This window comes from Castor canadensis, chromosome 12, assembly GCF_047511655.1.
Source record: "Castor canadensis chromosome 12, mCasCan1.hap1v2, whole genome shotgun sequence".
Lineage (NCBI taxonomy): Eukaryota > Metazoa > Chordata > Mammalia > Rodentia > Castoridae > Castor > Castor canadensis.
In genome coordinates this window covers 64,977,372-65,005,027 of record NC_133397.1, presented here as the reverse complement: position 1 = coordinate 65,005,027, position 27,656 = coordinate 64,977,372, and the positions used below count along the sequence as shown (strand labels likewise).

Here is a 27,656-nt window from a genome sequence, read left to right as displayed (position 1 = left end):
TCATGGTTCGAGGCCAGCCCAGGCAAAAAGTGAAACCCTATCTCAAAAATACTCAATAAACAAAAAAACAGGCTGGCAGAATGGCTCAAGAGGTAGAGCACTTGAGCAAGTTTGAGGCCCTGAGGTCAAACCCTAGTACCACCATCAAAAAAGAAAAAAAAATCCAAACTTGCCTCTGCTACCAAAAGGTGAAGTTTTATCCCAGCTGAGATTTGTGCCAAGAATCATGACCAATTCTGATGGGCAGAGTAGCTAGGAGGGTCAGGGTCCAGTAGGTACTAAAATGAGCCCTTTCCTTTTATCACTAAAGTCATCAGTCAACTTCCAAGGCTACTGGGAAATAGGGAAGGACTCCTGAGAAAGGAAGTGGGTCTACCTCTTGTTGGAGTTAGTGGCTCCTAAAAGCCAATAATGAGCATCTCTTTCTACCTCTGCACCAGTAAGGTCACATTGGTAGCAGCAAACCACTGGTTAGGGGTGACAAGCTGAAAATAACAACCACAACTTACAGACCAGGGATCACAGTCAAAATCAGAGGGGAATCTCAGAGTGAGGAGCAGAAAGTGAGTAATGTTCAGTATGGAGCTAACACAAACAAAAGCCCCCAGCCACAGCTGCTGTAATGTGCACAGGCCAGGGAGCCTCTGGCTGTCAGAACCCTAGCGTCCCTCCCTGCAGGAACAGGGAGCAAGACCTTTGTCGTCCCACCTTAGTGCCCTTATCCATGGACCCCATCTCTTCCTATCCCCACATAGTCCAAAGACAGTGCAACCAGGTATTTACCCTATTTCTTGTTGGTTTTGCATCCCCATGCTATCCCTCACACGAATTTTCCACCAACAAAGATGTGGCTCCCCTCTCTTGATAACTATGTTCTCCCTCACTTTTTTCCTACATTCCTTATCCCATATTTCTCCAACCAGAGCCACAGGCCAATTACCACATAACCCAAATCTACTGTCACTTAGCCCTTCCTATCCTTAAAAAAACTCTTCTCCACCCTCTCCCCATAGAGACCCTAGTCCCCTTGAACATCTCCCACTTTCTCCCCTAAAGTGCAACCAACCCATAACTTCAAGCAATTAGGGCAGCAGTGAGGATGAACCAAAGAATACAGAGCCTTCCTCCACTCCCATATATAGAGCCCAACAGGTCACAAAGGTTGGACTCATCTGAGGTTTATAAAAGCCACAGATCTGCCTAAAATCTTGACACTGTTGGCTATGATCTGGCCAGGGATGAACCAGGACAAGACATCGGTGAGGCAGTGGCTCACCTTCCACTACATGCAACTTTAAAAGATTACATGTGTCACAGTTATATGATTAAACCAGATGATTATGGTATAAACCAATATTTATAATAACAACATCTACTGGTTTAGATAGTGCTTTATTGTTTATACATTTTCTCATTTAATCCTTGCAGCAACCCTGAGGTAGGTATTATTATCCCCACTTTACAGATGAGTAAACTGATGTCCCTAGGTTAGTTTACATGCTGGAAATCATACACTTATTAGTGGCAAAGCCACTGATAATTCCAAACCCAAGGGGACTCTTGAGTAGTTCACAGGCTGCTGACAAGGAAAGTACAGCAGAAAACTTCAGCTGGAAAGGACTGGACCATTTACTGGAGTTTGAGGGGGGTCCTCACCAGGGATGAAAGAGGCACATTCACAGGCCAAGACCAGGACTAAGCAGGAGACACCTAGAGCACGTGGGAAGAGGTCCAAGCAGGAAGAGGTCTGGGTATTTGATGAGAGTTGACATTGTCTTCAAATATGCACAGAGCCCAGCTTCCTTGGACTGGAGAAACAGGGCTTCCAGCAGTTATAAGTTCAGGGACTGACAACAGGCAATAGGGTGAAGCCAAAAGGGGGTGCCACAGAGTGGCACTGCTTTGACATGGCCAAGTGCACTGGTCCTTTAACTGTGTTAAGGCCTTGAGCATGTGAAGAAAACCATAAAACCTCCCTCCAGAAAAATATAAACACACATTATACAAACATTTTACATACAATTTCAGAGAGTTCCTGGGCCCCATGTGGGAGACTCCTGCTTTAGGACAAGGGTGTCACCCTGAGTAAAGTTACTAATAAAAACCTATCTTTAGCTACTTGTATTTCCTGCAACTATTCCCCTTTTGTCATCCCCTAATATTTAGAATGTCGTGAAGTTCATTTTTAATGGGAGCCAAATAAAGGGGCTCACTGTACACTCCAGCCAGGCAAAGAGCAGCTGAGGCATGGCAGTGGTGGCAGCCAGAGGGCAAAAACAAAGAGAAGGATGGAGTCACAGGTACCACTGCCCTTCCCACCCAGAAGGTCACTTTGGGAGCTATTCTCTACTCAAATGTAGAGAAGTATTATGGGGTAATGGGGAAAGGGGTGGTGTTTTGGTTCCCTCACTGGCTACAAGGTGTAACATTCTACAGGCATTGCCTCCCATTCCAACCTTCTCCTCTAGACCACCAAAAGCACCTAAGCACCAGCCCAGTCTTTCATGCACATGTGGCCAGGTCTCCTATGAACACCAGTATATTTACACACTTCCCTTCATGGAAGAAGGGAAGCCAGTATGGGGGAGATCTCTGGGCAGAGGCTCCATGTTGCCACACAGGGATCATGCACTCCCCATGGAGAATCAGCTAAACTGGAGAATCAGTATGACCACCCTGAGAACTCAGTGCACACTAGCCCCCAACCACCTCCATGGCTCTTTTTTCTGTCCAGGGCCCACCAGAAAACAAAGTCAGATCTATGTCCTGTGCCCAATCCCCAAAACTGACAGACCCAAGAGAAGAGACAGGGCTGAAGAGTCACGGGGACTCAGTGATGGGTGGGGCAGAGTCCTGATTCACCGTAGAGAACAATTCTGATCTCTCATGGGCATCAGGAATCAGGCAAAGGCCTGGCCCCAAACATAGCCAGGCCAATAGAGGTACACACTGTAGTCCAGGTGATCCTCAGACTCAAAGAGTCTGTGCCCAGCAACCCTGATCTCAGTAGCCACTTAGTCACAGAGATCACTCATGTACTGGTGGCCATTTTTCTACCTCTAGATGGACGTTTCATCACATGTGGCTAGAGGAGCCCCAGTAAGCCGAATATGGGCTGGGCTAGGGCAAGGATCAAGCAGGAAAGGTGGAGGGAAACCACCAAAGCCACTACCCCTCTTGGACAGGGCCAGGGGCAGCCGCTCATCTTCAGGAGAAGGAGAGGGAGGGTCTTGGCTGTAGCTTGTGGTCCCAGATGGTGGGGCCCCCAAGTCTAAGCCCACCTTGTCTCTAGCCAGAAGTTCCCTCTGTCTTCTGCGTTGCTGGTGCCGGCCAATCAGGAGGAGAGTCAGAGATGCTGCAAGAACCCCCAGGAAGAAGCCAGCCAGTCCAGCTCCCACTGTGTGGGCCTGGCTTGGGGGACTCTGTTGGCTTCCCCATACCAAGCTATAAGCTGCTACCACACGGGCTGCCCCACCCTCCTGACACTCACAGGCATAAGCACCCATGGCCCCTGGGGTCACCACCACCTCTAGTCCATCCCGCCGGGAAGTAAGTGCAGTCACTCCACTGGGCTGGTGCCACACACAGGATGCCCATGCCGAGCTGGGGGAACATGGCAAGACAACATGCGCAGCTGTAGCCACTGGAACTTCAAACACTACTGGACGTTCTGTGGAGAGACAGCATAGGCACAACAGATGATGAGGATGTAGGCTGGAAATGTGATGGAGAGAAATGTGGTGTGATATCAGACAGGATGGAGCCATGGCACAAAGCCAAGAAAGAGGATTCCCAAAGAGGCTGAGGTTCTGGGTCAATGGCTGCCATGTCTTCCAGGATTCAAGTTTTTAAATGGGTATAAAATGGACAAGTTGGGGCCAGGCATGTAGTAGCATATGGCTGTAATCCCGGCTACCTGAGAGGCAGAGATAGAGAGGACTGAAGTTAGAGGCCAGCCAGGGCAAAAAGCTAGCAAGACCTAATCTCAACAAACAAGCTGGATATGGTGCTATATGCCTCTAACTCCAACTATGTGAGAGGCACAGATAGGAAGATTGTGGGTGGAGGCCAGCCCAGGCAAAAAAGTATGAAACTGTATCTGGAAAAAAAACTAAAGGCAAAAGAGCTGGAGGCATGGCTCAAGTGTAGAGTCGTTGCTTAGGAAGCCCAAGGCTCTGAATTCAAACCCCAGTACCACCAAAAATTAAAAATCAATAAAATGGACAACTTTCTATCTACTTCACCTACATTTCTCTAAACCATACAGACCTCCAGGCTCTTTGGGACACAAAGAAGAGACATCTGCTGACTCTATGTCTTGGACCATCCTGCAAAGAAGAAAATACTTGGTAAATCCAATGCCAGCATTGGCTCCCACCCTCCTCAGCACCACAGACCATTCACTCACTCGTTATATCCTCTGTCATCTCCATAATCACCCCAGAATTAGTCATCAACACATTTTTCCCAATACATCTAATTCTCCTTATTACATTTGCCATGTCAAATTCTACACATATTTCTAGTACACCGTGGTCTGTTGGAAAGATATTTGGTGAGTGGATGCTTTAAAAGAAAAGGGAAGCCAGTCATGGTTGTTCATGTCTGTAATCCCAGCTCTTGGGAGGCAGAGGCAGGAGGACTGAAAGTTCAAGGACAGCTTTGGCTACACGGTGAATTCAAGGGCAGCCTTGGTTACATAATGAGATGCTATCTCAAAAAAACAAAAAAGGAAGGGAAGGGAAAGAAAGAAAAGGAAATCACGTAAAAAAAAAAAAAATGGACCTGGTTGTCCATAATCACAAGATTTCTCTGGAAAAAAAATACCTAAGAACTATAGTGGGTTAGTTTTATTTGTTGTTTTTTTCTTTTTGTTGTTGATTAGTTGGTTGGTTGGTTTTCCTGTGAAGAGAAAGAGTAAATTTGTTTGTTTGCTTGGTTTTTTGTTTTTTTGTGAGACAGTTTCTCAACCTAGACTCAGCCTTGAACTCATGATCCTCCTGCCTCAGCCTCCGGTATGCTGGGATTATAGGTGTATACCACCAAATCAGGTAGTAAGTTTCTTTTCTGTAAAACTGAGATGACTTTTTGTTTCATAAAAGTGGCTCATCTCTACAAAAGAACTCTCTTCAATGGCTATTGATATATAGCAGCCTCTAATGGATCTGTTTCAAATAACACAATCCTGGCATTTCCAGGATTTCAGGAGACTACAATAGCAAGATGATTTGTTCACTGCTGACCTCTTTGGCACCACTCCCAGAGGTGGGGAGGCCCACTCAGGCTGTCAGTAGGGCCCAGGTAGAAGTCTGAACACCTGAAAGCTTTGACCAGAGATAGACTTCACGGGAGTGCAAATGCCTTCAAAATCAATTGAGGTCCCTTAAATGAGCTCAAGACTGGTATGAATAGATAAAAGTTTCTTGAAAAATGAAAGCTGATTAATCTAGTTGAGAATGGTGAATATGGGAAGACCGTATGTATAGCTGCAACCAAAGGAACCTCACAGTCTGGTTTTCTTTCGTGTGAATTAAGATATGGAGGGTAGAATGTATAGATGTACAAAGCTAGGCCCCAGGCACATGCCCACACCCCACACCCCCATGCTCTTCCCTATACTCCAAGCCCACATATATCTCAGAGGAACCCTTGAGGGCCAAGTACAAGGAATATCTAAGACCAATGAAATTCCTATTTTAGTAAACAGTAAAACAACAAAGGAAAGAAATTGTTTTGTCTTAAGAGATTTAAAGTTCTCCCAAAAGAAACTTAAAAGACCAGGTCAAAATTCTTAACCAAAAATATAAAGCTGACCAAGCCTGCCATCCAAAACACTAAGTCTGATCAAGAGACAGCACAAGATTTTATACATATAATTCAAAGTGAGTATCAGAAGAAAAAAATTAAGTTTCATGATAGCCTGATTATATGTCAGTTATCATTTTAAACATTTTAATTCTGTTTTGGCATGTATTAATTAATGTTTTATTCCCAAAGACAAGCATTTTTACTTAAGGATTTATAACCATGCAGTTCTGTAATGCACTAGAATTCGGTATATAATTAGGGTTCTTCGGTATGCAAATTAACTGGGCTTCAAAATAGGAAATCTCAAGATTAGTTTGAAAAGTACTTTAAAAACAAACAAAAAACTTTCCAAACAACTGACCCAAAATACCTGTTGAAATTGCTTTAAGAAGGCAGGGAGGGAGAATGAAAAGGAGTAATGGAGCAGTGAATTTAATCAAGGTATACTGTAGAAATATCACAATGAAATTCCTTTGTAAAACTAATATATGCTGATTTTATTTAAAATTAAATTTAAAAAACATGAAAAAATACTTCATTGGTGGGGATTTTAAATACTGAAAAGGAATCTCAGCCTAAGAAATAAATAAACCCACTAGAATTGATGGAAATTATTTGAATTCTGACTTAAACGGACTTATTACTTTAAGTATATGCAACTGGGGAAATTGGAACATTGACTGGATATTTCATGAGAGTAAGTAATTTAAGTTTTTGGTATAATGGTAATATTGCCCATTATATAACAAAATGGATGTATTCTTTAAAAAAAACAAACCTATGTTATAGATAAAGAAAGATTTATAAATAAAGTCATAATGTCTAAGATTTGCTTCAAAATAGTTGGAAGTAAGTAAAGGTGTTGATGAAACAAGATTGGCCTAAACTGAAGTTTAGGAATGGATATACAAAAATTCATTATATTAGCAGCTCTACTTTTGATTATGTTTTAAAGTTCCTATAATAAAACATTTTAAGAGTCCTTATATGATAAAGAGCTATATTGAAATATTTAGGATAAAAACAATGTCAGGGACCTGCTTCCATGTGATAAGTATTCTTAACCTGTTGCTGAGTAGCAAATGGATGGCAGGAGCCCAAAATGGACATGAAGGAGATCAATTAGAAGTAGTCCAGTTAAAAAGTGATGGTGGCTTAAGCTAGAGTGGTAGCAGTAGAGGTGAAGACAAGGGGATGGACTGAGGACGTATTTTAGAGCTAGAATCAGTACAATGTGAGCACTGTCTGACTTGAGGTCAAGAAGGATATAAGTCCCTTTACTGAGATGAGAACAAGAGGAGTGTATGAAGGAAAGAATAAACAACATTGCACATTTATTTGTTAAGTCTGAGTTGCTTATGAAGCATCCAAGGAGAATATCAAGTATATAATCAGATAGGGATTCTGTAGTTTAGCTAGAGATACACTTGTGGTTATCAGCACTAAAATGGTATAGGAATTAACAGGAATGAAGTCAATTAGAAAGAGTGTAGAAGTATAAAAAGAAGGGGTCCAGGACTGAACCCTGAGTAATACTAACTTTCAGTAGCTGGATGAGAAAGGAATCAGTAGGGAGAGGGGAGTCACAAAAGGCAAGAGGAGAAGGGACGGGATGACTGTGAAGATACTTCCAAGAGCTCTTGTAATATGAAAACTGGTGTCTACCAGAGACAGAATCAGTCCCACTGTCTGTCAGTCACTGACTGACATGGACTTAGTCTCACTGCCAAGGAAGCTCTAGCCATCTAGCACAGAGGCAAAGATATTAATTAGGTAGCACCAGATGGACAGGCAAATGAGTTAGTATAGGCTGACAGGTAAGAAACACAAGTGATGCAGACACTAACAGAAGACAGGAGCAGAGAGTGGCATTGGCAGATGAGAACAGACATAACTATGGATATCAGGCAAGAAACCAGTGCAACCACACTCACCCTCGGTGTTCCCCAGCATGAGCCACACACGAATCTAGCCGGAAGCTCCAGGCACAGACAGGGTCCTGGGCCAATATGCACTCTGAGCAGCTCTGGAGACGACCACAGTTTGTTGTGCTCACTTGTGTCACCTCAGTGCGGGAGCCAACCAGCAGCCAGCCCTATAGAAAGGGGGCAGAAAAGGGGAATATGTTGATTCTTCCAGACATTAGAATCTTTAGCTGGCTCTAGACTCAGATGCCTCCCCAACAGACTCCCCCAAATCTATAACTCACATGGTAAAATTTCATGTTCTCAATTGGCTGTGGCTCAGGGAACAAGGCCAGATCCTCGAGGACACTGAGCTGAGCTCCAATTCGCACTGCTCGGTGGAGGTGTCCATCCTCTAGGAGGCAGCCAAGGGGGAAAAAAAAAGAGCATAACTGTCCTTATGCCTGGGATTCTAAGGTCTATGATGCCTTAGGTATCCTTTCTATGGTAAGAGTATGTACTATATGGGCAACTTGTTTGACTCTGAAATATACCTGTCCCCAGGTACAGTACATCATACTCTTTTCCTGAGAGGCTGGTCACCCTGTGCGCCACAACTCTAAGATAAGCTGTATCTGTAGTGACCAGAAGGGGGTGGCCCTCAGCTGGTCTGTCCATGAGCGGGTGGTCCCGGATAAAAGTGAGCACACGGTCAGGCAGAGAGAGTGATGAACCAAACTGCTGGAGCTTCATGTTGTTGGTGAGGCACTGTAGGAAACACAGGGCTGGGTGACAAAGTTTTCCAGGGAACAGGAATTGTCAATGATACTTGACTCTTGCCCTTACAGTAACTCTTTAATTTAGGCCTGCCCTGACCCTCTCACCTCTCCAGGTCTGGGCTGGGGCACCTCATTTTCCATGATGGGCAGTCCCCTGTTGCAGTCATGTTTTAGCTCTCTGAAGGGACCATTCAGTGCTGCTCGAATGTCTTGTGGTTGGAAGGCACAAAGAGCAGAGACAGCAGCCCCTTCCCTGGAAGAGACACAGGTTGGAACCAGACATCTACAGGGAGCTAGATGATAGCAACTCATCCCTTGTCAAATAAGGTGACTCTCAAGAAATGCATTGGAGCTACACAGTCAAGGGGGGGAAAGTCCATCCACTCTGAAGGAGACAGCACCAACTATGCCGACCCCACGTGTCTCCCACCCTGTAACTCTACTCCACACCAGGACCCCTCACCACTGGGAGGAAAAGATGCCATAAAAGACTGGAGTCCCTGCTCCAGGCTCAGGTTGAAGCTCAGCCATGTCCTGCAGGACACTGGAGGCCCGGCCATGCTCAGGCCCTGGACATAGCAGGTCAGCCTTCAGAAACGTTGTCCACCTCTGCTGGAGGGTCTTCCGGCCCCCAAGATCCCCCTGGGGTGACAAACACATGAAAAATTCTATTTAGAAGGCCAACACTGGAGAAGGAGCATAGAGCCCAATACAAATTTCCTCCCTGACTTTATGGCAGACACAGACAGATAGGGAGACAGACACACAGGAATACAAGGAGAGACATACAGACTGAGGAACTGTGGTGATAATGAGATACAAGGGCAGATGGGGTCACAATAACAATGACAGTGACTAAGTTAATGGTGCCACATAAAGTACCACTCTATGACATTTTATAGAAACTACCTCATTTGGTCCTCAAAACAACCCTTATAGGTTGGAATCATTATTCTCATTCTACAGATGAGTTTCCAAGAAGCTAAAGAACCTGTCCGGGGTCACAGAGGAAGTAGGTGGTGGAGCAGGACTTGAATTCAGTCTCTCACCTTAACCTCTACACTAGTCTATCTCCTGGAGGCAGTGTGTCACTAGAGCAATTTGGGTCAGAGAGGCCAGGGCCCCTCCCCCACATTCCTCAAGCTCCCAGAGAAGAAGCCAAGGTAGAGGAAAAAGCAGACACAGGAGAGATGCAAAGACAGACCCAAAAAGGAAAATACAGGAAGATACACAGCAAGAAACAACAGACAGCAGGGATAGCAATCTCACCGCACACACGCGGGCCACCCGTGGGACCTTAATGAGCTCGTATGAATCAAAAACTCGGGAAGTCTCCGTAAAGAAGAAGTAGATTTCATCGTCTCCATCTTCATCCCCCCACTCAGCTGGGCTCAAGACCACGGCTGCAACAAAGGCTGGGGCTGGGGAAACCAGTGGCCTCAGATCTATAAACATAGCCTGAGGCTACCTGGCCTCCACCCAATCTGCCTCCCAGGAAGCCCCTCTCCCTCTCCCCACCATTAAGCCAGGTCGGCAAGGTCTCTGTGCGAATCCAGTCCTCAGCAAGACCCATAGCCCGAGAGATAATTGGCTCCGTCCCCAGGTAGTTTTTCACAGTGGCAGCATAGAGGACACCCCCTGCAGGGCGACAGGGAGGAGATGAGCTGTCAGAGACCCACTAAGGGAAACAGAAGTGGTCACAGGCAGGGCAAGGGATTAAAGCAGGGCAGCAACTCTCAGAACTGAGCAACCACCAAGTGCCAGGCACCAATAAGCATATCATAGAGATCATGTGACTTACAGTAATTGTAGACACACTGCTCCAGGGTAGTGAGGAAACCAGCCTCTGAGGGAAAACTGCCAGAATGTCCGCAGGTGGGAAGGGAGAATAAGTGACTCTCATGGAAGTCAGGGGTGGGGTGGGGGGGGGGTTGTTGTTATGGTAGTACCCCTGTAATATGCTAATTGTATACAGACTCCCAAAGAGTAGCAATTGCTTTGCACATTGCAATTTAACTTAAGTTCTCTACTGTGGTAAAGTCTGAGGGAACCAGTTTTCTTTCTGAAATCAGTGGATGTCTGGGATACTGCTCTGGACGAAGTATACTAGACTCACTTGGGGACTTCATCCAAATGCAGATCCCTAGGCCCAGCAATCCCATTCAGTAGAGCTTGGGGGGGTGAGGTTCCCAACAACCTGAATTTCAAACAAGCAATTGGAGTTATTCCAATGTATCAGGCCTCACTTTGAGAAACATCAACCCAGGGGATGAATGAAAGTTTCCACATTGTAAGTGGAGGTTTCAGAGATAGCGGGGGAAGCAACAGAGGTCCTCCCTTCTGTGCAATGAAGAGGCAGGGGCATTCTAGCAATGGTTGGGGTTGGAGAAGAGAGAAATTGCAGATATTCTGGGAGGGAAAAGAGGAGCAGCTCTGTGGGCTGGATGGGGAAGAACTCTGGCTACCCTAAGCAACACTGCTAAGAACTCAGCCATAAGAAGGAAGAAACAGAATGAGGGTAGTAGATTGTCACAGATACCTGGAGGCATCTTGAGCATCACAGGCACCCTTAGAGAACAAGGTGGCATGCTTTCACCACCTATTATGTACAAGGCACTGTTCCAGGTTCCAAGCATATTACTATCCCCAAAGAACTCAACATTCCTGAAGAATGAAAAGTTTTCCAGGTACAAGACCTTAAGGAAGAAAGACAGGCAAGCAGCAAAGAAGGGAGCTATGTGAAGGAATGTGGGACACTGGTGGTTAAAGCCCAATCGGAAAGAGAAACTTGCCAGCAGGGCAAGTAAGCAGAGAAGAAGCTGGAGGGGTGGAGATGGGCACCCATCTCTACCTGCAGACTTTATCCTGCAGGCCTGCAGGAAAAAGAGTAAAACTGCACAATTTTTTTTTTTAAGGAGGAAAGCAACTTAATCAATTTTGCTTTTTTTTTTTTTTAAGAAGATAATGCTAGGCCAGGCATGGTGGTATAGGCCTGTGATCCCAGAAATTGGAATGCTGAGGCAGGAAGATCTTGAATTCAAAGCCAATGAAATGGGCTCCACAGTAAAAGCATGCCTCTAAAAATCAAGAAGAAAGAAAAGGAAGATAATGTTAGTTAAAGGTCATTCCATTCACACAGCTCAGGCAAAAGCAGAAGGCCTAAAGAAAGGCAGAGCAGAGAAAATAAAGGGGATGGGCTGGCAGACATTTCTGAATAGAATTCAGAATATTTCTGATTTGGAAGAGAATCTATCAACAAGATCTAAAAATCAGTTGAATATGAGATATGAAAGAATGCAGTAAAATAATGTCTCTTACGGTTTCTAGCTTGTAAGATTAATGGTAGAACATGGAGATATTATTAATCAAGTCAGGAAATAATAGCAGAATACTCCAGAAGGAGGCAAAAGGACAGGAAGTGAGTTCATATTAGATATGCTAAGGCTAAAGTACCTTCGGGACATAAATTAGAGATACCAGAAGGCAATTAAAGAAAATGGTCTGGAAAACAGAGCCAGAGTCAGCAAGCTGGGAGTCATCACACATCCTGCTTAAGTCACAACATGAACAACATGAAGGTACTGGCTGGTGGGGGGTAGCGTAAAGTGAGGAGACAGCATAAGGAACTTTACCACTGAAGGGAAGGAGCTACTGCAGGCAAATGAGATCAAGCCAGAGAGAAGAAAGGCCACTATGCTGGAAGCCAGTGCACAGACACTTAGCAAGAGCCATGGGAGCTCATGGTCACTGGGGAAGCAGGAGAGAGCAGGACCATGTGGAGGGACATACAGTTGTCTGAGTCATGGATGCTCCAGAGAAGCCAGGTGTCATAGGCACTAGGAAGATAACTAGTCTTGAAAAACACTATGCAGAGCAAAAAAGAACCAGGAGGCCTCTGAGGACAGCAATGGAAGGTTGGAAACCTCCTTGAGGATGGGGGATGGGGAACATTCCATCACTTGAGATTATGCAAAGAATTCAAGTTTTTTTGAATCAGGAGGATTTGAGTTTGGCCCCTGACTACTTAATAGTAGTATGATCAAGCAGGGCATGGTGGTTCTTGCCTATAATCCCAGCTATTTAGAAGGCAAAGGCTGGAGGACCAAGAGTTCAAGCCAGCTCAGGCGGACAGGTACTGAGATCTTATCTCAAAAATAAAATGCAAACAACAGGGCTGGGGGCACAGCTCAAATGGAAGAGCACTTGCATAGTATGCACAAGGTCCTGGGTTCAATCCCCACTACCAGGGGATGGAGTTGGGGGGAAAAAGAGTAGTATAATCTTGAGCAAATTAACTTTCCTAAACTTCAGGTTCTTCAGATACAGAATAAGAATAATGCCAACTTTCACCAGAGTAAATGCTGAGGGCTAGATAACAATTACAGATCCCCAGCTAGGACCTGGTACATGGTAGGCATTCAATACACATTAGTTACAGCTCTCTATATAACTTTGAAGGGTCATATGTTTGACATACTATCAGAAGGGAAGGAGGAGCTATTAAATGGCATCTTGTTCCCTTCCAGAGAATTTCAGTTAACAAAAACCAAATACTGGTCATAGGCCCCAGCAGCAAATGAGCCAATCCCCTGTATTCCCAAAGCTGGGGGGTGGGGTAGGAGGAGCTGATACAAACAAGCTAGATTGAAATTTTTCCTAAAGAGCATAATACACAAAACACTACGAAACCAAAACTCTGACAGAAGTTGTATCATAGATTCTATGAGAATAGAAGGAGATGTGTAGAAGAGACAGTTATGAGTATTTAGGGAGCATAGTTTAGAGTATTAGGATTGGGGTAAACAATCACTTGTATTTCAGAAATAATAAAGGACCACAGATAACCATGCAAAGACCCAACCATGGATGGAGGTAAAGGGTCCTAAAATTTTCTAAAGTTTTAATAGGGGAATCAGCAACAGTGGAAACTAGAAATGCAGAAGAGAACTCAGTCACTCTGGGTGGAATAACATAGGGTCAGAATTCAAGCAGAAGGGATCAGACACTTGGGAGGAAGTAGCAGAGCTCTCGCTTCTCCAGGAGTAAAAAGGGACTTGCCACACACTATTATACACTCACACACAGAAAGGACAGTATCCATCAGTCATGAGGACAGGAGGATCCTAATCGCTGGAGGACAGAACCACTGCATATCCAAGATTCCCCAAGACACTCTCAATTCCAAGGAGATGGAATTGCAATGCTCATATAATAAAATATCCCTAAATGTGAAATTGTTTGGCAATTTATTGCTGAATGGATCAAGTCAATAAACATTAAAATACATGTCTGGCCAGGCATGATGGCACATGCCTATAATACTAGCACTCAGGAGGGGGTGGTGAGAGAATCTTGAGTTCCAGGCCAGTCTGGACTATATAGTGAGACCCTGTCTCAAAAAACCAAGGGCTGAGAATGCAGCTCAGTGGTAGAGCACTGGCATGTGCAAAGCCCTGGGTTCCATCCCTAGCACTGGAAAAAAAAATTACACTTCTGGCCACTGGCAAAAGATGAAGTCATACCCACAGTGTTGAGTTTGGTGAATAAGCTAATTAAGAAAAAACACTGGGGATAATTCAGTACGATTTTTATTTTTTTAATGCATATATTTCTATATGTATACCAAAAATTGTTGGAGCTCTAAGTTAATAATCTTTGTTTCTAACAGAATTCAAAGTGCTTTTTATTTTCTTTATATGTTTTTTGTGCCCACTGAATGTTTTTGTAGTTAGCATCTAGTATTTTTATAACTAAAAAAATTAAGATGTTTGCATTTTAGAAATAAAAAACAGATTGAACGCCACAAAAGATGAAGAACCACAGCCAAACAGAAATCACAGTTATGTGTGAAAACAGATCCCTACTTTCCCAGATGGAAAGTCTATGAACACAGGCCTCCCAAATGTAAAAGCGTTAACAACCCCAAACTGACAGGCTAGGATGTGCGTCATGGCAGGCAATATTCACTTCACTTCAAATTTCCATTCTGATGTCAAAATGCTTTTTTTTTTTTTTTGAGACACTGTCTCACTTTGTAGCCAAGGCTTCTCTTGTATTCATGATCCTCTTGCCTTAGCACTAGAATTAAAAATGGCTTATTGGGGTGCTGGGGGCAGGGAGGGGACAGTACTGGTGTTTGAACTCTGGACTTTATGCTTGCTAGGCTTGCTCTACCAGCTGAGCCTCAGCTCTAGCCCTTTTTGCTCTGGTTATTTTGGGCACAAGGTTACCTCAATCCTCCTATTTTAGACTTCCCTATACAGTCACTGGAATGATGGGCACATACCACCACACTCAGCTTTTTTCCATTGAAATGGGGTCTCACAAACTTTTCTTGCCCAGGCTGGCCTGGAACTGCAATCCTGATCTCAGCCTCCTAAGTAGCTAGAATTACAAGTGTGAGCCACTGACACCCAGCCAACATGCTCACTTTTAAAGGAGATCAACAATAGGGATTATCTGCTCTAAGGCTTTAAAAAAGAAGATTCTGAATATGCCTTGGCCTTCATTTTCCCACTCTCTCTTCTTCTCACATTCAGATACTTTTCAGAATAGATAGCTCCAAATGTTCGTTCTCCACTTCCTTATCTAAGGACTGGGCCAGCTGGATACCATTTTTTTTTTGTCCTACTAGTGGGACATAATTAAATAGTTGGAGATGTAATGTTTATATTTCCCTCTGAAGGCCAGGTAGGATTTCTACAACTGTCTTGCTTCAGTGTGTGAATGCTAGTCTTGGGGAAGACATACATGGATTTAAGAGGTAAGTTTGGCCCCAAAGTGCTGGCAACAGCCAGTGCATACAGAACATTGACAGTGTTCCTTGGCAGATGCCTTATAACAAGGTGCATGAGACTGAAAGCAGTGAATAAAAAGGCACAGGATATATTCTCAAAGAGAAAAAGCAAAAGCTGCTGCCCACCTTCATGAAAGCCTGATTTATTACAGGATGTGGTAGGGAGGACCAAAGACAACCAGCTGCTGCCTCTAGCTTGGGAAACTGGATGTGTAATGGCACCACGTACTCAGAGGAGGGAAGGCTGGTAGAGGAATAAGTCTAGAGAAAGTAAGTGCAGACAATGAGATCAGTTTGGGAGATAATAATTTTGAGATGTCCTATGGGATATACAAGCAGAGATATCTGAACGGTAGCTGGATGTGTGATATATTCCTCTAGCCAATGTCCAGGAGGCAGGTATAGATTGAGGATGCATCAGAAAGCACTGGAAAAAGTAGCCATAGGGCTGGACTCTAACTACATAGAGTGAGAAGAGGCTCTTAAGTAGAAGCCTAAGACACCTATCAGCAGAAGACAAAGAACCTACCAAGGAGACTGAGGAGGACTTACTGAAGATTTTAGGCTAATATGAATGTTAATTGTCAAAATATTCACAAATTTTCCAAATTTGAATAGTACAAATAAAGACACTGAAATCACTTTGCTAATTTTATCTTAGTACAGTATACATATTTTAAAACTAGATTTATAAGGCTTTTCCCAAAAGAAATAGAAGTGCCAACAAACACATGAGAAATTATTTGACCTCACTAGTAGAATTGCCCGTCAAAATACTTATCAAATTGGACACTGGCAGGCACTGTTTGTGTGTTTGGTAACTGTATTACTTAGAGCTGACAACGGTGCAAAAAAATAGGTTTTCTCATCATTGCTGGTGGGACTAACTGGAGAACAATTTATACAAATCCATCAGCATCATCAAAATCTTTACAACCTTCAACCTAGTAATTCCACTTTTTGCATTGATTTATACACAATTAATCAGATTCATGCAAAAGATTTACATAAAAACTTGCATAAAAGGATTTCTGTCGCAGCATTTATAAAAGCAATAATTGGTTTTAAAATTGAATGCATAATTATACGGGCATAATTAAATGGTCTTACATCCATGTGATAGAAGAGTATGGAATTACTAAAAATCATGTTCTCAGTAACTACACAGTTTGAATGATGAGGAAATGCTTAATATAATAACAATAAATATGAATGATGATTCCAGTCTATTTATAAATACACATATACACATGGACATAATAGAAGAAAATCCTTAACATACTCCAAAATAATAATAGTGATTACCTGGTGAAAACAGAATTACAAATAAAAATTTCACTTTCTTTGTTATACATGTCCTTATTTTCTAATTCCCTACAATGCACATTGTAGCTTTTATAATTTGAAATAATATTCCTGCTATTATTTTCCAATAAGTGTCTCCTTACTAAAAGTTCTTTTTATTCCAAAATACCTCTATTAGTGCTGGTAAGTAGCTCAAATGTTAAGCCTGAGGCCCTGAGTTCAAACCCCAGTACCACCAAAAAAAAAAAAAACAACAGCCTATATTAAGTTTTGAGAACTGGGAATTTTTATTCTAATTCTTGTTTATACTAGCTTCTACACTGCCATTTTCAAAACACAAGAGCAGTGGGAATGAATCAATACTAAAAGCACCAAGTGAAGACTGGTACTTATGTAGATCAAGAAAAATTTAAATGATGGCCCAGACAAAAACTTACATTAGTTTTTACTATGATTTGGATCTGAAGCAGCTGGAGACAAACAGATGATATGTTAACTTGAGATAGCCATTCTAAACTAGAAAGTGAATTCTGATCACCTCAATTTTTTCTTTTTTTCCTTCTTTTAGGCAGCCCTGAATTTTATCAGCTAAAGAGAAAAAAATATTTGAAATCTTTTTGATAATGTTCTTCCCATTTGTCATACAATGATATCACTTGTGAAATTTCTCTTAAATCACATTGTAATATGAATTCACTTGCTGAGAGAACAAATTATTCAGGGGGATATACATTCGTAAAGCTTATTGCTTGAAATAAAGTATATTAATTGATTTCCTTACATTATTGCCATTAAGAAGTCATTTATGTTGATAAACAATTTTGCAGACTCCAGCAACATTTACAACGGAGTAAAACCCAGACATCTTTAGTGATCCCAGTGGCTGGCTCAGAGTTTTGTCAAAAACGTTGATGAGGAGCTGAAGGTGTGACTCAAGTAGGAGAGCACCTGCCCATCAATTTCAAGGCTCTCAGTTCAAACCCCAGTACAACAAAAACAGAAAAAATGTTGATGAGTTGATGAAAAGCCAAGAAAAAATAGCATTTATTCAAACGTGCATAAAAAGGAAAGTCATTAGCTGTATGACCAAGAGTGAATTAGTATGTATACTTTTAAGACTTTTCCTGAAAATAAAGTCATAAGGGAAAAAAATTTCACTGTTACAGTTCATGTCCCAATTTTGTTTTATATAAAATATTGTCCAAGATATAGATTAAAAATTTTGGCAGCAAAATTTTTGGCAGTAAAATTTTTGGCAGCAAAAGTCAGTGAAGAAAGAAAAATCAGTATGATAAATGATGCTAAATAACTGATTACCTAGAGAGGAAAAATTAATTTACAGCCCCATCTCACACCATTCATCAAAATAAGTTCCAAATATATCAAAGAGGGAAAAGTTTTAAGGAGAAAAATGTTTATCTGTTCACTAAGTGAAGAAGGACTGAGTTTAAAAAATACAAACACAAAGGAAAAATTTATAGAACACTAACATCCTAAGTACATGAACAGAGGATTTGCCAAAAAAGAAATAAAAATACTAAAACATGAAAAGTGTTCAATTTCACTAATATTCAAATAATAAAATTAAAATAAAGTGCCATTTTTAGTCTCAAATCAGCAAAGATTATTTTATGTGACAACAATACATTCTGGTATGTTTCTGGTATGTTTATGTGACAACAATACATTCTCATATGTTTCTGGTTTAGGGTGCAAATTTATACACCCTTTTTAAAATCTCAATTAGCAAGAAATAGTCATAAAATGTTCACACCATTTGATGTAGTAATCCATTTCTAAGACTCTTAATGAGATAATCTAAAATGAGGACAAAAAATTGTACACAAAAATGTTCACTACAGCAATATAGATAATAGCAAAAACTTTGAAGTAAACTAAATAACATAAGCAATTTGAAATTGTTTAATTTATGGCATGCTAAAGGATGAGCAATATAATGTCATTTAAAAAATCTCTTTACAAAGTATTTTAAATTATGTAAATTTTTACATGAACAGTAGTTCATGCCTCTAATCTCAGCACTTGGGAGGCTGAGGCAGGAAGAGGTCAAGTTCAAGAGCAGCCTGGGTTATATAGCAAAACCCTGCCTCAATAACAACAATTACATAGAAATTCCTATGATGAGTTATATGACAAAATTCAAAATTACATCTATGTAGTACAACATTTAAAACTGTTACAATACGCATAAGATTTCCATTAACCTGCTTGTTTGACACTATCATGAGGAAGCAGATGGTTTCCGCCAAATTGGGAAGGTGTATGTGGGTTAGTCTGACCTAAAGTACAGTTATGTGGTACAAAAACAATTTTCTCTCTGGCTGACAAAGAATTAAGACAGTCATTTTTCGGAAGAGATTTAGGCATGATCTGTGATGAACCATCCACACTTGAGGAACTATAGATGGTTTGTTCACAGGAAGCAACTACAGAAATTTATGTAACAGTCATTACCCTGAACAACAAAGGGGTAGCCAGCAAAACATCTGTTCGTAAGTGTAGGTGGGCATGCACATACATTAAAAAGGCTAGAAGGAAAAGATCCTAAAATACTAGCAGTGGTTTTCTGAAGAGATATTCTAGAACTGCATTAGTATGGTAACCGATAGACACGTGGGACTACTTACATTAAATTAAATAAAATTTAAAATTCCTTCCTTTGTTCACACTAGTTAATTTCAAGGACTAGTGCACAATAGCAAGTGACTACCAAATTGGAAAAAGAAGATCTACAATATTTTCATTATCATATAAAGATATTTTGGACAGTGCTGCTCTAGATTTATATTCTTCTTTATGCTTTTTCCAAACTTATTACAATATGGATTGTAGTAGATTTCTCTTATAAACTGAAAAAATAAATACTATGAGAAAAGAAAATGAGGTTAACAGAGGAAACATTCACACTAGAGGTACAGAGGTCACATTCTCTAGAGAGAGCCTTGGGGAAATAATACCCTGAGGGGAAAAGCAGGTGGCCACAGGCACTCAGGGAAGAACAGAAAGGCGAGAAAGAGACATGGGAATAATAGACATTCTAAGAAAAGGACAAAGAAATTCCAACAGCAGGGGTGAGGAAGGCAGTAATTAGAGCAAGAAATCATAGGGTCTTGTCTCTCCCACTCACCAACCATAACAGCTGCTGACCGCTGAGCTGGCTCAAAAGGACATTTCCCCCGGCCACTCTCAAGTCTTTCCACCTGCTGGAAACTGGACACATCCTACAGATCAGAAGGGGGTAGTTGGTTTAGGGTTATGGAAAAGGTTCATGGTGAGAATTACATAGATAGTCAGATGAAGGAAAAGTCAATTCCCATTTATCTCCCATCTCCCTACTACCATCCCCATATTTAGTCACCTACTCCTGACTCCTCCATCATTTCTCATTTTCTATCTCTGCTATTCCTTTTTCATCAGTTTATTCCTCTTCTCCCAATTCTTTTATTACCCATCACACATTCCCTGATAAAGAACACCTAGGATGGCTCTAGAAAACACTAAAAGGCTGGACATGGGCCACTTTGTAATTAGCTACAGAATGTGCTATAAGACAAAGAAGACCAGAGAAGAAAGCAGTCTCCTGAGGGCTACAGCCCTTAGGAAGGACAAGGAAAAGTGCAGCCTGATAGGGACCAGCTGAAGCCCAGGGGCCAAAAGCCAGCATCCTTATCTGAGGAAAAAGATGATGGGTCAGTGATTACCAAGATTACCAAGGTGTTCAGGCACTCTGAAAATGCTATTTAGTACCTGTTGTGGATGCCCTTCTTCCCTCTCACCTAAACTATGGTAGTAACCTCCTTTCTGTATGCTGTCTAGGCCCACCCTCAATTTATCTTTACAGCCACCTTAGCTTAATCTTCCAAAGTGTCAGCCACTAACTAGGTAATACATTTTTTTAGTAAGGGAATGAAAAAAAAGGCCTACTGTTGCCTAGAGTACAACTCTAGCCCAACCTATTTATTTTCTACTACTTCTCAAAATGATCTTTGTTCTATTCAATCCAAATTGCCTACTATTCCTGGAAAACAAATTATGTTTTCCCATCTCTATGCCTAAAACTGCTCCCTTACATATCACCAAAGACAGAAAAGATGAACCTTTTCTCAGTTCTCATTCTCTTCAACCTTTGCCCATCATTTGACACTTTTGATTCACTCCCTTGAAATATTCTTCTACTCATTGGCTCTTGAAACTCTATCTTCCTATAGTCCCTCCTCCTATCAAGTTATTGTTTCTCTCCTTTCTAGTCATGACATGTGCATTCTAAGGATCTATTCATAGTATCCTTCAAACATCTTATTCACGCTTATCTCTAGCCTTTCTATGCAAATTCTTCCCCAAACTCTTCAAGTCTAATGTCTTCAAAGCCATAGTCCATGTTTTCATTTGACTGCTGGACTTCCTTACAGAGATTGCCTATTGGTCCTTTAAAACCCAACACATCAAGACTATCTGCCTTCCAAGTTCCCCCAATGGCATCATGTCATAACCCTTGAGAAAGTGAGCCTCCCATTACCTAGACAGGATGTGATTACTGTGTAGTCAAAATGACCTTGAACTGGGGTCAGAAAAGGGAAAGCCCTTTCTAATATGTTCTCTGAGATTTTTCATTGTATTGTCATGTCAGTCAGCAGTCTTCTAAAATCAGTTCTGGTGAAGGCAAGTCCCTCAAGTTGAAAGCTAAAGCCAAACAGGAAGGCTCTCACTGAGTAGTAAGGATGGAAATGGTCCTTGGTCAAGATGGATAGAAGGTATATAAAGGACTTCTCCCAGACAGTAAAGAAAAAGGAAAAGAAATATGGTCCCTGACACATGAAACATGTCAAATGGTACGAGAAATTGAAGTCAGATAAGATCTTCTAAACTGAAGGATGGACAAGTAGATAGAGACAGACAAACCTAGGTTTAAATTTTGGTTCTGCCTCTGCTAGCTATATAAGTTAAATATAGTACCTAATTTCTCTGAACTTCAGTTTCCTTACTTATAAAATAGAAATAAACAAAAATAACAATTATGTGATGATGAAAATTAAACTTAATCATGAATGTAAAGTACATAGTACTAAGCCTATAACAGAGTAGATACTCAACTGAGTGGTTACCACTGTTGTTTTGGTGGTTGTTAGAAGCTAACATTTTTATCTATTAACTTCTGAAGTTCCCTCAACAAATTAAACTAAAATATTTTCTTCAATGTCTGATGAGGTGACCTTGAAAGACAACACTTCACTTGTGGAGCCGGTAGATACCGTCCTTTTTGTAAGAACCTTCATTTCTCAACATTCATCTCTGAGCAAGTTGTGTCTGGATTAAAGCTCTCAGAAATAGTTATACGTAGTCTCAATGTCATCAGTCTAGAACATGAGAGATTAAACATTAAGGATAAGGCAAGAATTTGGTCAAGAAGACTGGGGTTGCAAGACAGCAAAATAAGAAAGGTAAGGGCAGAAGAGAATGTACAAAGCAGGGTCAGGATGTAGCTTGAAGGGCTAACACAGCTGACCTCTTTCTCTTACAAATGAGCATTCACCAAGAATGGCCCCTCATTTTATGAGCCTATTAGCGAACAGAGTTCAGAGAAAGAGCCGAACTGGTGGACGTGCAGGACACAGAACCTCTTTGTTGCTAATGTCCCTCAAGAATGGATAGGAGTCCAAGCACAACCACCTTAACAGGTATGACCGGAACATTTTCCATCTGCATACCTTATCTAGGGTCCCAACGCACAAAGCCAAGGAAGAATGGCAAGCAAACCCTAGGCGACTAACTGGGAACAATCACATCAAGTATAAGCCCTGGTTCTGATACTCACACCCATGGAAACCCTGAGCCTGTGCAGACTGGAAAAGTACCATCACTGTCTTATGGACTTGGTGATGACTACTGGGAAACTAGACCCTCAACATTACCTGATGGAACACGAAGATTTTCACAACCCTGAACTGGGAAACCCTCTCAGGATGAGGGACTTTTCTCAGACTTTTGTAAGAAACCCATCACCTGCATTATGAAAAGGACTCTACACAAGTCCATCTAACCAAAGGGCAGCCCAGAGGAACTGGACTAGAGAAATCAAGAATATATAATTATAGCATCCTAATAAAGAGATATATGGGTGTTCTATAACAAACAGGGGTTTGGGAAGTCATACCAACTAGATCCAGCTGGATTACTGAATTACTGCAGACTGCAGAAGAGTCCAGTCAAAATCTATAGTTAAAGATCAGAGTTAAGAAAGGAAATTGTTGGGTTGGAAGAGGAAGAGAGTGTCTCAAGTGGTGGAATAAACTGCCTAGCAAGTGTGAGGCCCGGAGTTCAACCTCCAGTACCACAGGGGAAAAAAATAAAAGAAATAAAGGGAACTGTTTCACTGTACTGGATATGAAGAATAAGAAAGGTTTTTGCTCTACCCAGGGCCTAGTCACAGATGTGCTGTCAAAGGACCAATGCTGACTATTGTAAAACTGATGGGAAAAGCTGTGAGTTCAAAAATGGTCACCATCCCAGGGATTCATGTAGCTATGACTAGATTAGATTTCATTAGAGGTATACATGTCCCAAGACTGGTTTGAGGGTGATGAAGTCAACAATGAACAGGATCTAAAAGAACATGTTCTTGACAGAGTATCCACCCTGGAGGCCAGATCCAGAAGGGAGTAGCAAAAATCACATTAGTGGGCAGTAACATCAGAACCCATGAGAGCACAGAGCCACAGCCTACACAGAATGAAGCTGGCAGAAGAGGTAGGGAAGATGGTAAGACCATCACATGCAGGAGGAAAAATAGGCATGGGCTAGGGTAATTAAGAAATGAACCCAAACTACCTGGCCAAAGCATCCACAGGGCAAGGGAAACCTGAATTCCTGATTTCTGAAGTCTTTCTTGGATTTGTACTCTCCCTAGCCCAACCCTAACTTCCTTTACCTTCCCACTGTATCTCCTTTACACTTTGTATACTTCACCCTCTACAGACTGCCTCCCTCTCCCTCCCCATTCTTCCCTTCCTTGGTGACAGACAAAAGCTCCCCACTGTAAGGACATCCTCTACCCCCAAAGCTTATCATGCACAGTGGTTGCGTGAACCATGCCCAACACAGTCACTCACAGAAAACTTTTCCCACCCACCCACCACCCCCAAGTAACTTACACTGGTACAGGTTCCCTCTCCCTTTCCTCCCACCCCTGTCACTCACAATAACCCCGCACTTCGGATCAAAAGCGAAGGTGCCACAAGTGAGGAGGTGAGAGGCATTGACAATGGCGAGAATCTGGACAAAATTGTGACATTCGTCCTGGGGGTCAGAGATGGTTAGAGAGAATCAGAACCAGCAGGTATAAGGAAGGGCAAGGTAGTGTCAAGACAGTTAGTTGCAGCTCTGGAATCAGGGACGATGGATGATGCTGTGGTGTTAAGAGACTCTTCCTGGACCCGTCAGGATAGGAGCACTACAGGGGACTGACACCAAGTCACAGCTGGGCCAAGGTTTCAATGAACACTCAGGACAGGACCCAGGTTTTCACCTACCTCTTTCTTGCCTTTTTTCCTACAGTTCTGTCGGTGAGACTCAGGTACCATCCAGTCAATCTGAGGAAGGAGGAGTGACTGTTTTTTTCCCCCCTCAAACTTCACCCATCAAAACTTCCTCCAAGTCAAGGGACATGAGACAGTTTCATAACCTCTGTCAATTTGGGCATTTCTGAGATCCCCATAGAGCACTGTTTTTCACACTAGAAGTCCCTACCCATTAATGAGTAATGAAATTATTTGTGAAATCACAACCACATTGTCTTTAGTGAAACTGAAATAGAATATATCAGAATGTATCACATGTAGGCAAGTCAATACAGTTTTAAGAAAAGTTTCTATCAGTACACACTGTGTAAGGGGTCACAATACTAATGAGTGGTCAAAAAATCTTGCGAACTGTCTCCCAAGAGTATTGTAATTCTAATGATCCCTCTGCCCAGTGTCACTTGAAAGCTGTCATTGTGGCCTCTTCCCCATCATCATGAACCTCCCTCAGGGCCTCCCCAGTCACCATGACCCTCTGAACCACTTAGGTGAAACAATAGTCACTGCAGTTATATCTTTAGATTTTATGAAACTCCCCCACCCTCAGCCCATAAAACTATAAACCTGATCACATGCTTTGGAGTCTGGATCCTCCCCACTCTCATCTCTCACCCTGCGGTGTCTCTCCCCTGAGAAGGGAAGGGATAAAGCGAAGATGGTGTCCCGAGCACCGACATAAAGTGTGTGGGAAGCAGGATCCACAAGGAGAACAGAGTAATTGTACGTATGAGGGACAGCAAACCGGGTGAGATAGGAGTCAGCCTCTGGCAAGAAGAGAAGGGGAGAGGGAAAAATGGTATCAGCCATCTGTTCATAAGGGTTGGATCCACAAGGGCAAAGCCAAAGTGGCCAATTTTTGTTTTCTGCCAAGTACCATTGATTTGGCAGCCATCAGGGGAAAAAACAGAGCCTTGACAGGCCAACTATCTACCCATTCCCAGAAACAGACAACTGAGGAAGCCAACATATTTACCACACAATCCAGTCAAGTAGACTTTATCTATAAAAATAGAATATTTTTAAAAAATAAAAGCATAAATATTAAGTCTATATTTAGAGTCACAGCAATGTGATACATAATTTTAAAAGACCAATAAAAAGTATAAGTACTTTCCCAATTTTCTTTTTTTTTAATCACTGCTTAATAGTAACTTCTTACTTAGAAATGTTTCGCTCTTTTTGTTGTTGTTTTTCAATTGTTTTTGTTTAGCTGGGGGGGGTGTTTTGTTTTTGAGATCTAGCTATATAGCCCAGTCTGGCCTTGAACTTGAGAGATCCTCCTGCTTCAGCCTCCTGAGTGCTGGTTATGCACCACTACACCTAGCAATGTTTCGTTCTTTTACCAAAACATTAGGAGTGTATCTCTTTCACCCTATATGCTTGACCTTCCCCCACCCCATTCCACCCAGAGATAGAGCATGTAGTACAAAAAGTATGTGTTCCAGAAATGGACCAGCCCAGTGCTTGCTTCGGCAGCACATAGACTAAAACAGAAATGGACCAGCCTGCATTTAAATGTGGCTTTTCCACTTACCAGTTGTATGATCTTGAGTAAGTTACTTGCCCTCTCTGAACATCACCTTTCTCATCTGTAAATACCCACCATTCAGGGCTGTTGGAAGAATTAAGTGAGATAGCATATATGGAAGCACCTGGCATACACTACATTTCTCACAAATGGTTCCTTCCTTCCTTAGGCATGGGTTCTGCTTTGGCCAAATCTAAACCTCATTTCAGCATTCAAAACTCACCCATTTAAAGACTGTAACAAATAACTTTGCATATATTTACCTTCTCAGCTCAACCTCTGGTTCTGGTGACCCTATGTCTGCTGGGCTCTGCTTGCTTCATCTGCTCAGATGCCCCCAAGACACAGTGGCCACCAGCCCTTTCACTTCTAGATGTGCTGTTTTGAGCCCCATGTACCCCATTCTTCCATATCCATATTCACCTCAGTGCTACATCCTTCCTGCTCTCTCATGCTTAGTATAAGCCCTGAATTACCCAAATTCTTACATCCCCAACTCTGCTTTACCTTGTCATCTAAATCTCTCCGGATTCCTGGACATCAGCCTTAACTTTATAGTCACTGCTCCAGCACAAACGGAAACCCCAGGCTCTGACCACAACTTTGCCTTCTGGATTCCTAAGTTTAGGCTCTAAGTCACTATTACCCAGTTGTAAGATTTTGTCAACAGGTTGTCCTCTTGTCTTCACTCATTCTGTCTGTCTAAGGAGCTTATTCTCAGTACTCATCAAGAAGAAAACAAGGAGGCTGGAGACCTGGTTCAAGTGGTAGAGCACCTACCTAGCAAGTGCAAGGCCCCGAGTTTAAGCCCCAGTACCAAAAAAAAGAAAGAAAACAAGGTCATGGCACACTCATGCCCACCTCAGCAAAAAGTTTCTTAAGTGTGAATAGTCACTTTTAATCTTATAGCATCCCCTGGCTTCTTCCACATCTTTTCAAAAGATTATGACTCCCTCCCCCTTTTTTCCCTCTGAAGACTTTCAAAATCATTTAAGCATTAATTTAAATCAATAGTTTTACGCATGAATGGGCAGCGGGAGAGGGAATATTCAGGAAGTCAGAGACTTAAGGTTAATCTGATAATGGGAGGATGGGAGCTGGTGCGCAGATGTGAGCAGGATGGGAAGTGGGTTGGGAAGATAAGGCTGTGAGCAAGGCTAGAGGCTTAGATGGCTGTGGGAGCCTTGAACTGATGATAGGGAAATAATTTAGAAGATGGGAATGCTGACTGAGGACCAAGGTGAGTGGTTAGATTAGAATGAAAGGATGTAAGGTTTAGGAGTAGAATGGGTTTCAGTGACGTGATGGACATAGGTGTATGAGCGGGGGAATAAGGGAGAGAGAACTTCGAAACGGACAACCTCCGGCATCCCCCATGTCCTCCCTGGACTACAGTATCCACCTACGTAGGATAAAGCTCTGAACTCTTCTGCGGTTCTGGAAGCATCTGGGTGTGTCGGTGGTAGCTGAGGCGTGAGGACAAGGATGGGATGGGGATAGCAAAGAGTAGGGGTCTCATCCGGGTACCGGTGGGGTGTGGATGCCTCAGGACGCCATGAGCCCGCCCCAGGTTAGGAGGGTAGGTGGGTGTGGGCAGATGCGGGCGGGATCTGGGCGTGGTACGAATGGCTGAGCGCAAGGGCGCCCGCGACTTACCGGAGATGGGAAGCGAGGTCCTAGGCACCGAGCGGGGTACACGGCCGGACGCCGGGCCGCTCAGCACCACCAACAGCAACAGCGGGAAGGGCAAGGCCGGAGGCGGCCCAGGGTCCGGGCGGGGCCGTGCGTCATGGGTCAGCATCTTTGGCTCCGCCTGGCTGCCGGGTGGAGCGCGTCCAGCCGCCTGTGCTCAGGACCCCAGCACAGCTGACCTCAGCGCCACTTGCATCCCTTCTGCTGCGTGGTCTGCGCATGCGAGAAGAAACAAGCCCAGCTCCGCCC

General features: G+C 42.6%; 1 protein-coding gene across 4 annotated transcripts; it reads right to left on the bottom strand.

The window, feature by feature from the left end:
* Nucleotides 1-1,373: 1,373 nt before the first annotated feature.
* Nucleotides 1,374-27,638, bottom strand: Sema4f (ssemaphorin 4F). 4 transcript variants are annotated; one of them, XM_020181753.2, is made up of 14 exons: nt 27,372-27,638; nt 24,800-24,951; nt 24,140-24,199; nt 23,808-23,906; nt 19,741-19,834; nt 10,010-10,129; nt 9,761-9,912; nt 8,955-9,133; nt 8,597-8,744; nt 8,267-8,480; nt 8,018-8,127; nt 7,743-7,903; nt 4,270-4,328; nt 1,374-3,670 (listed from the first exon to the last, which is right to left on the bottom strand). In XM_020181753.2, the coding sequence occupies exons 1-14, from the start codon at nt 27,514-27,516 to the stop codon at nt 3,060-3,062; spliced, it is 2,304 nt and encodes a 767-aa protein (XP_020037342.1). In that variant the 5' UTR covers nt 27,517-27,638; the 3' UTR covers nt 1,374-3,059. The 4 variants fall into 4 exon arrangements, with proteins under 4 accessions (XP_020037342.1, XP_073906168.1, XP_020037349.1 ...); XM_074050068.1 differs by lacking the exon at nt 1,374-3,670 and adding an exon at nt 3,687-3,916; XM_074050067.1 differs by lacking the exon at nt 10,010-10,129 and having other exon boundaries at nt 9,761-9,894.
* Between the last annotated feature and the right edge of the window lie 18 nt (nt 27,639-27,656).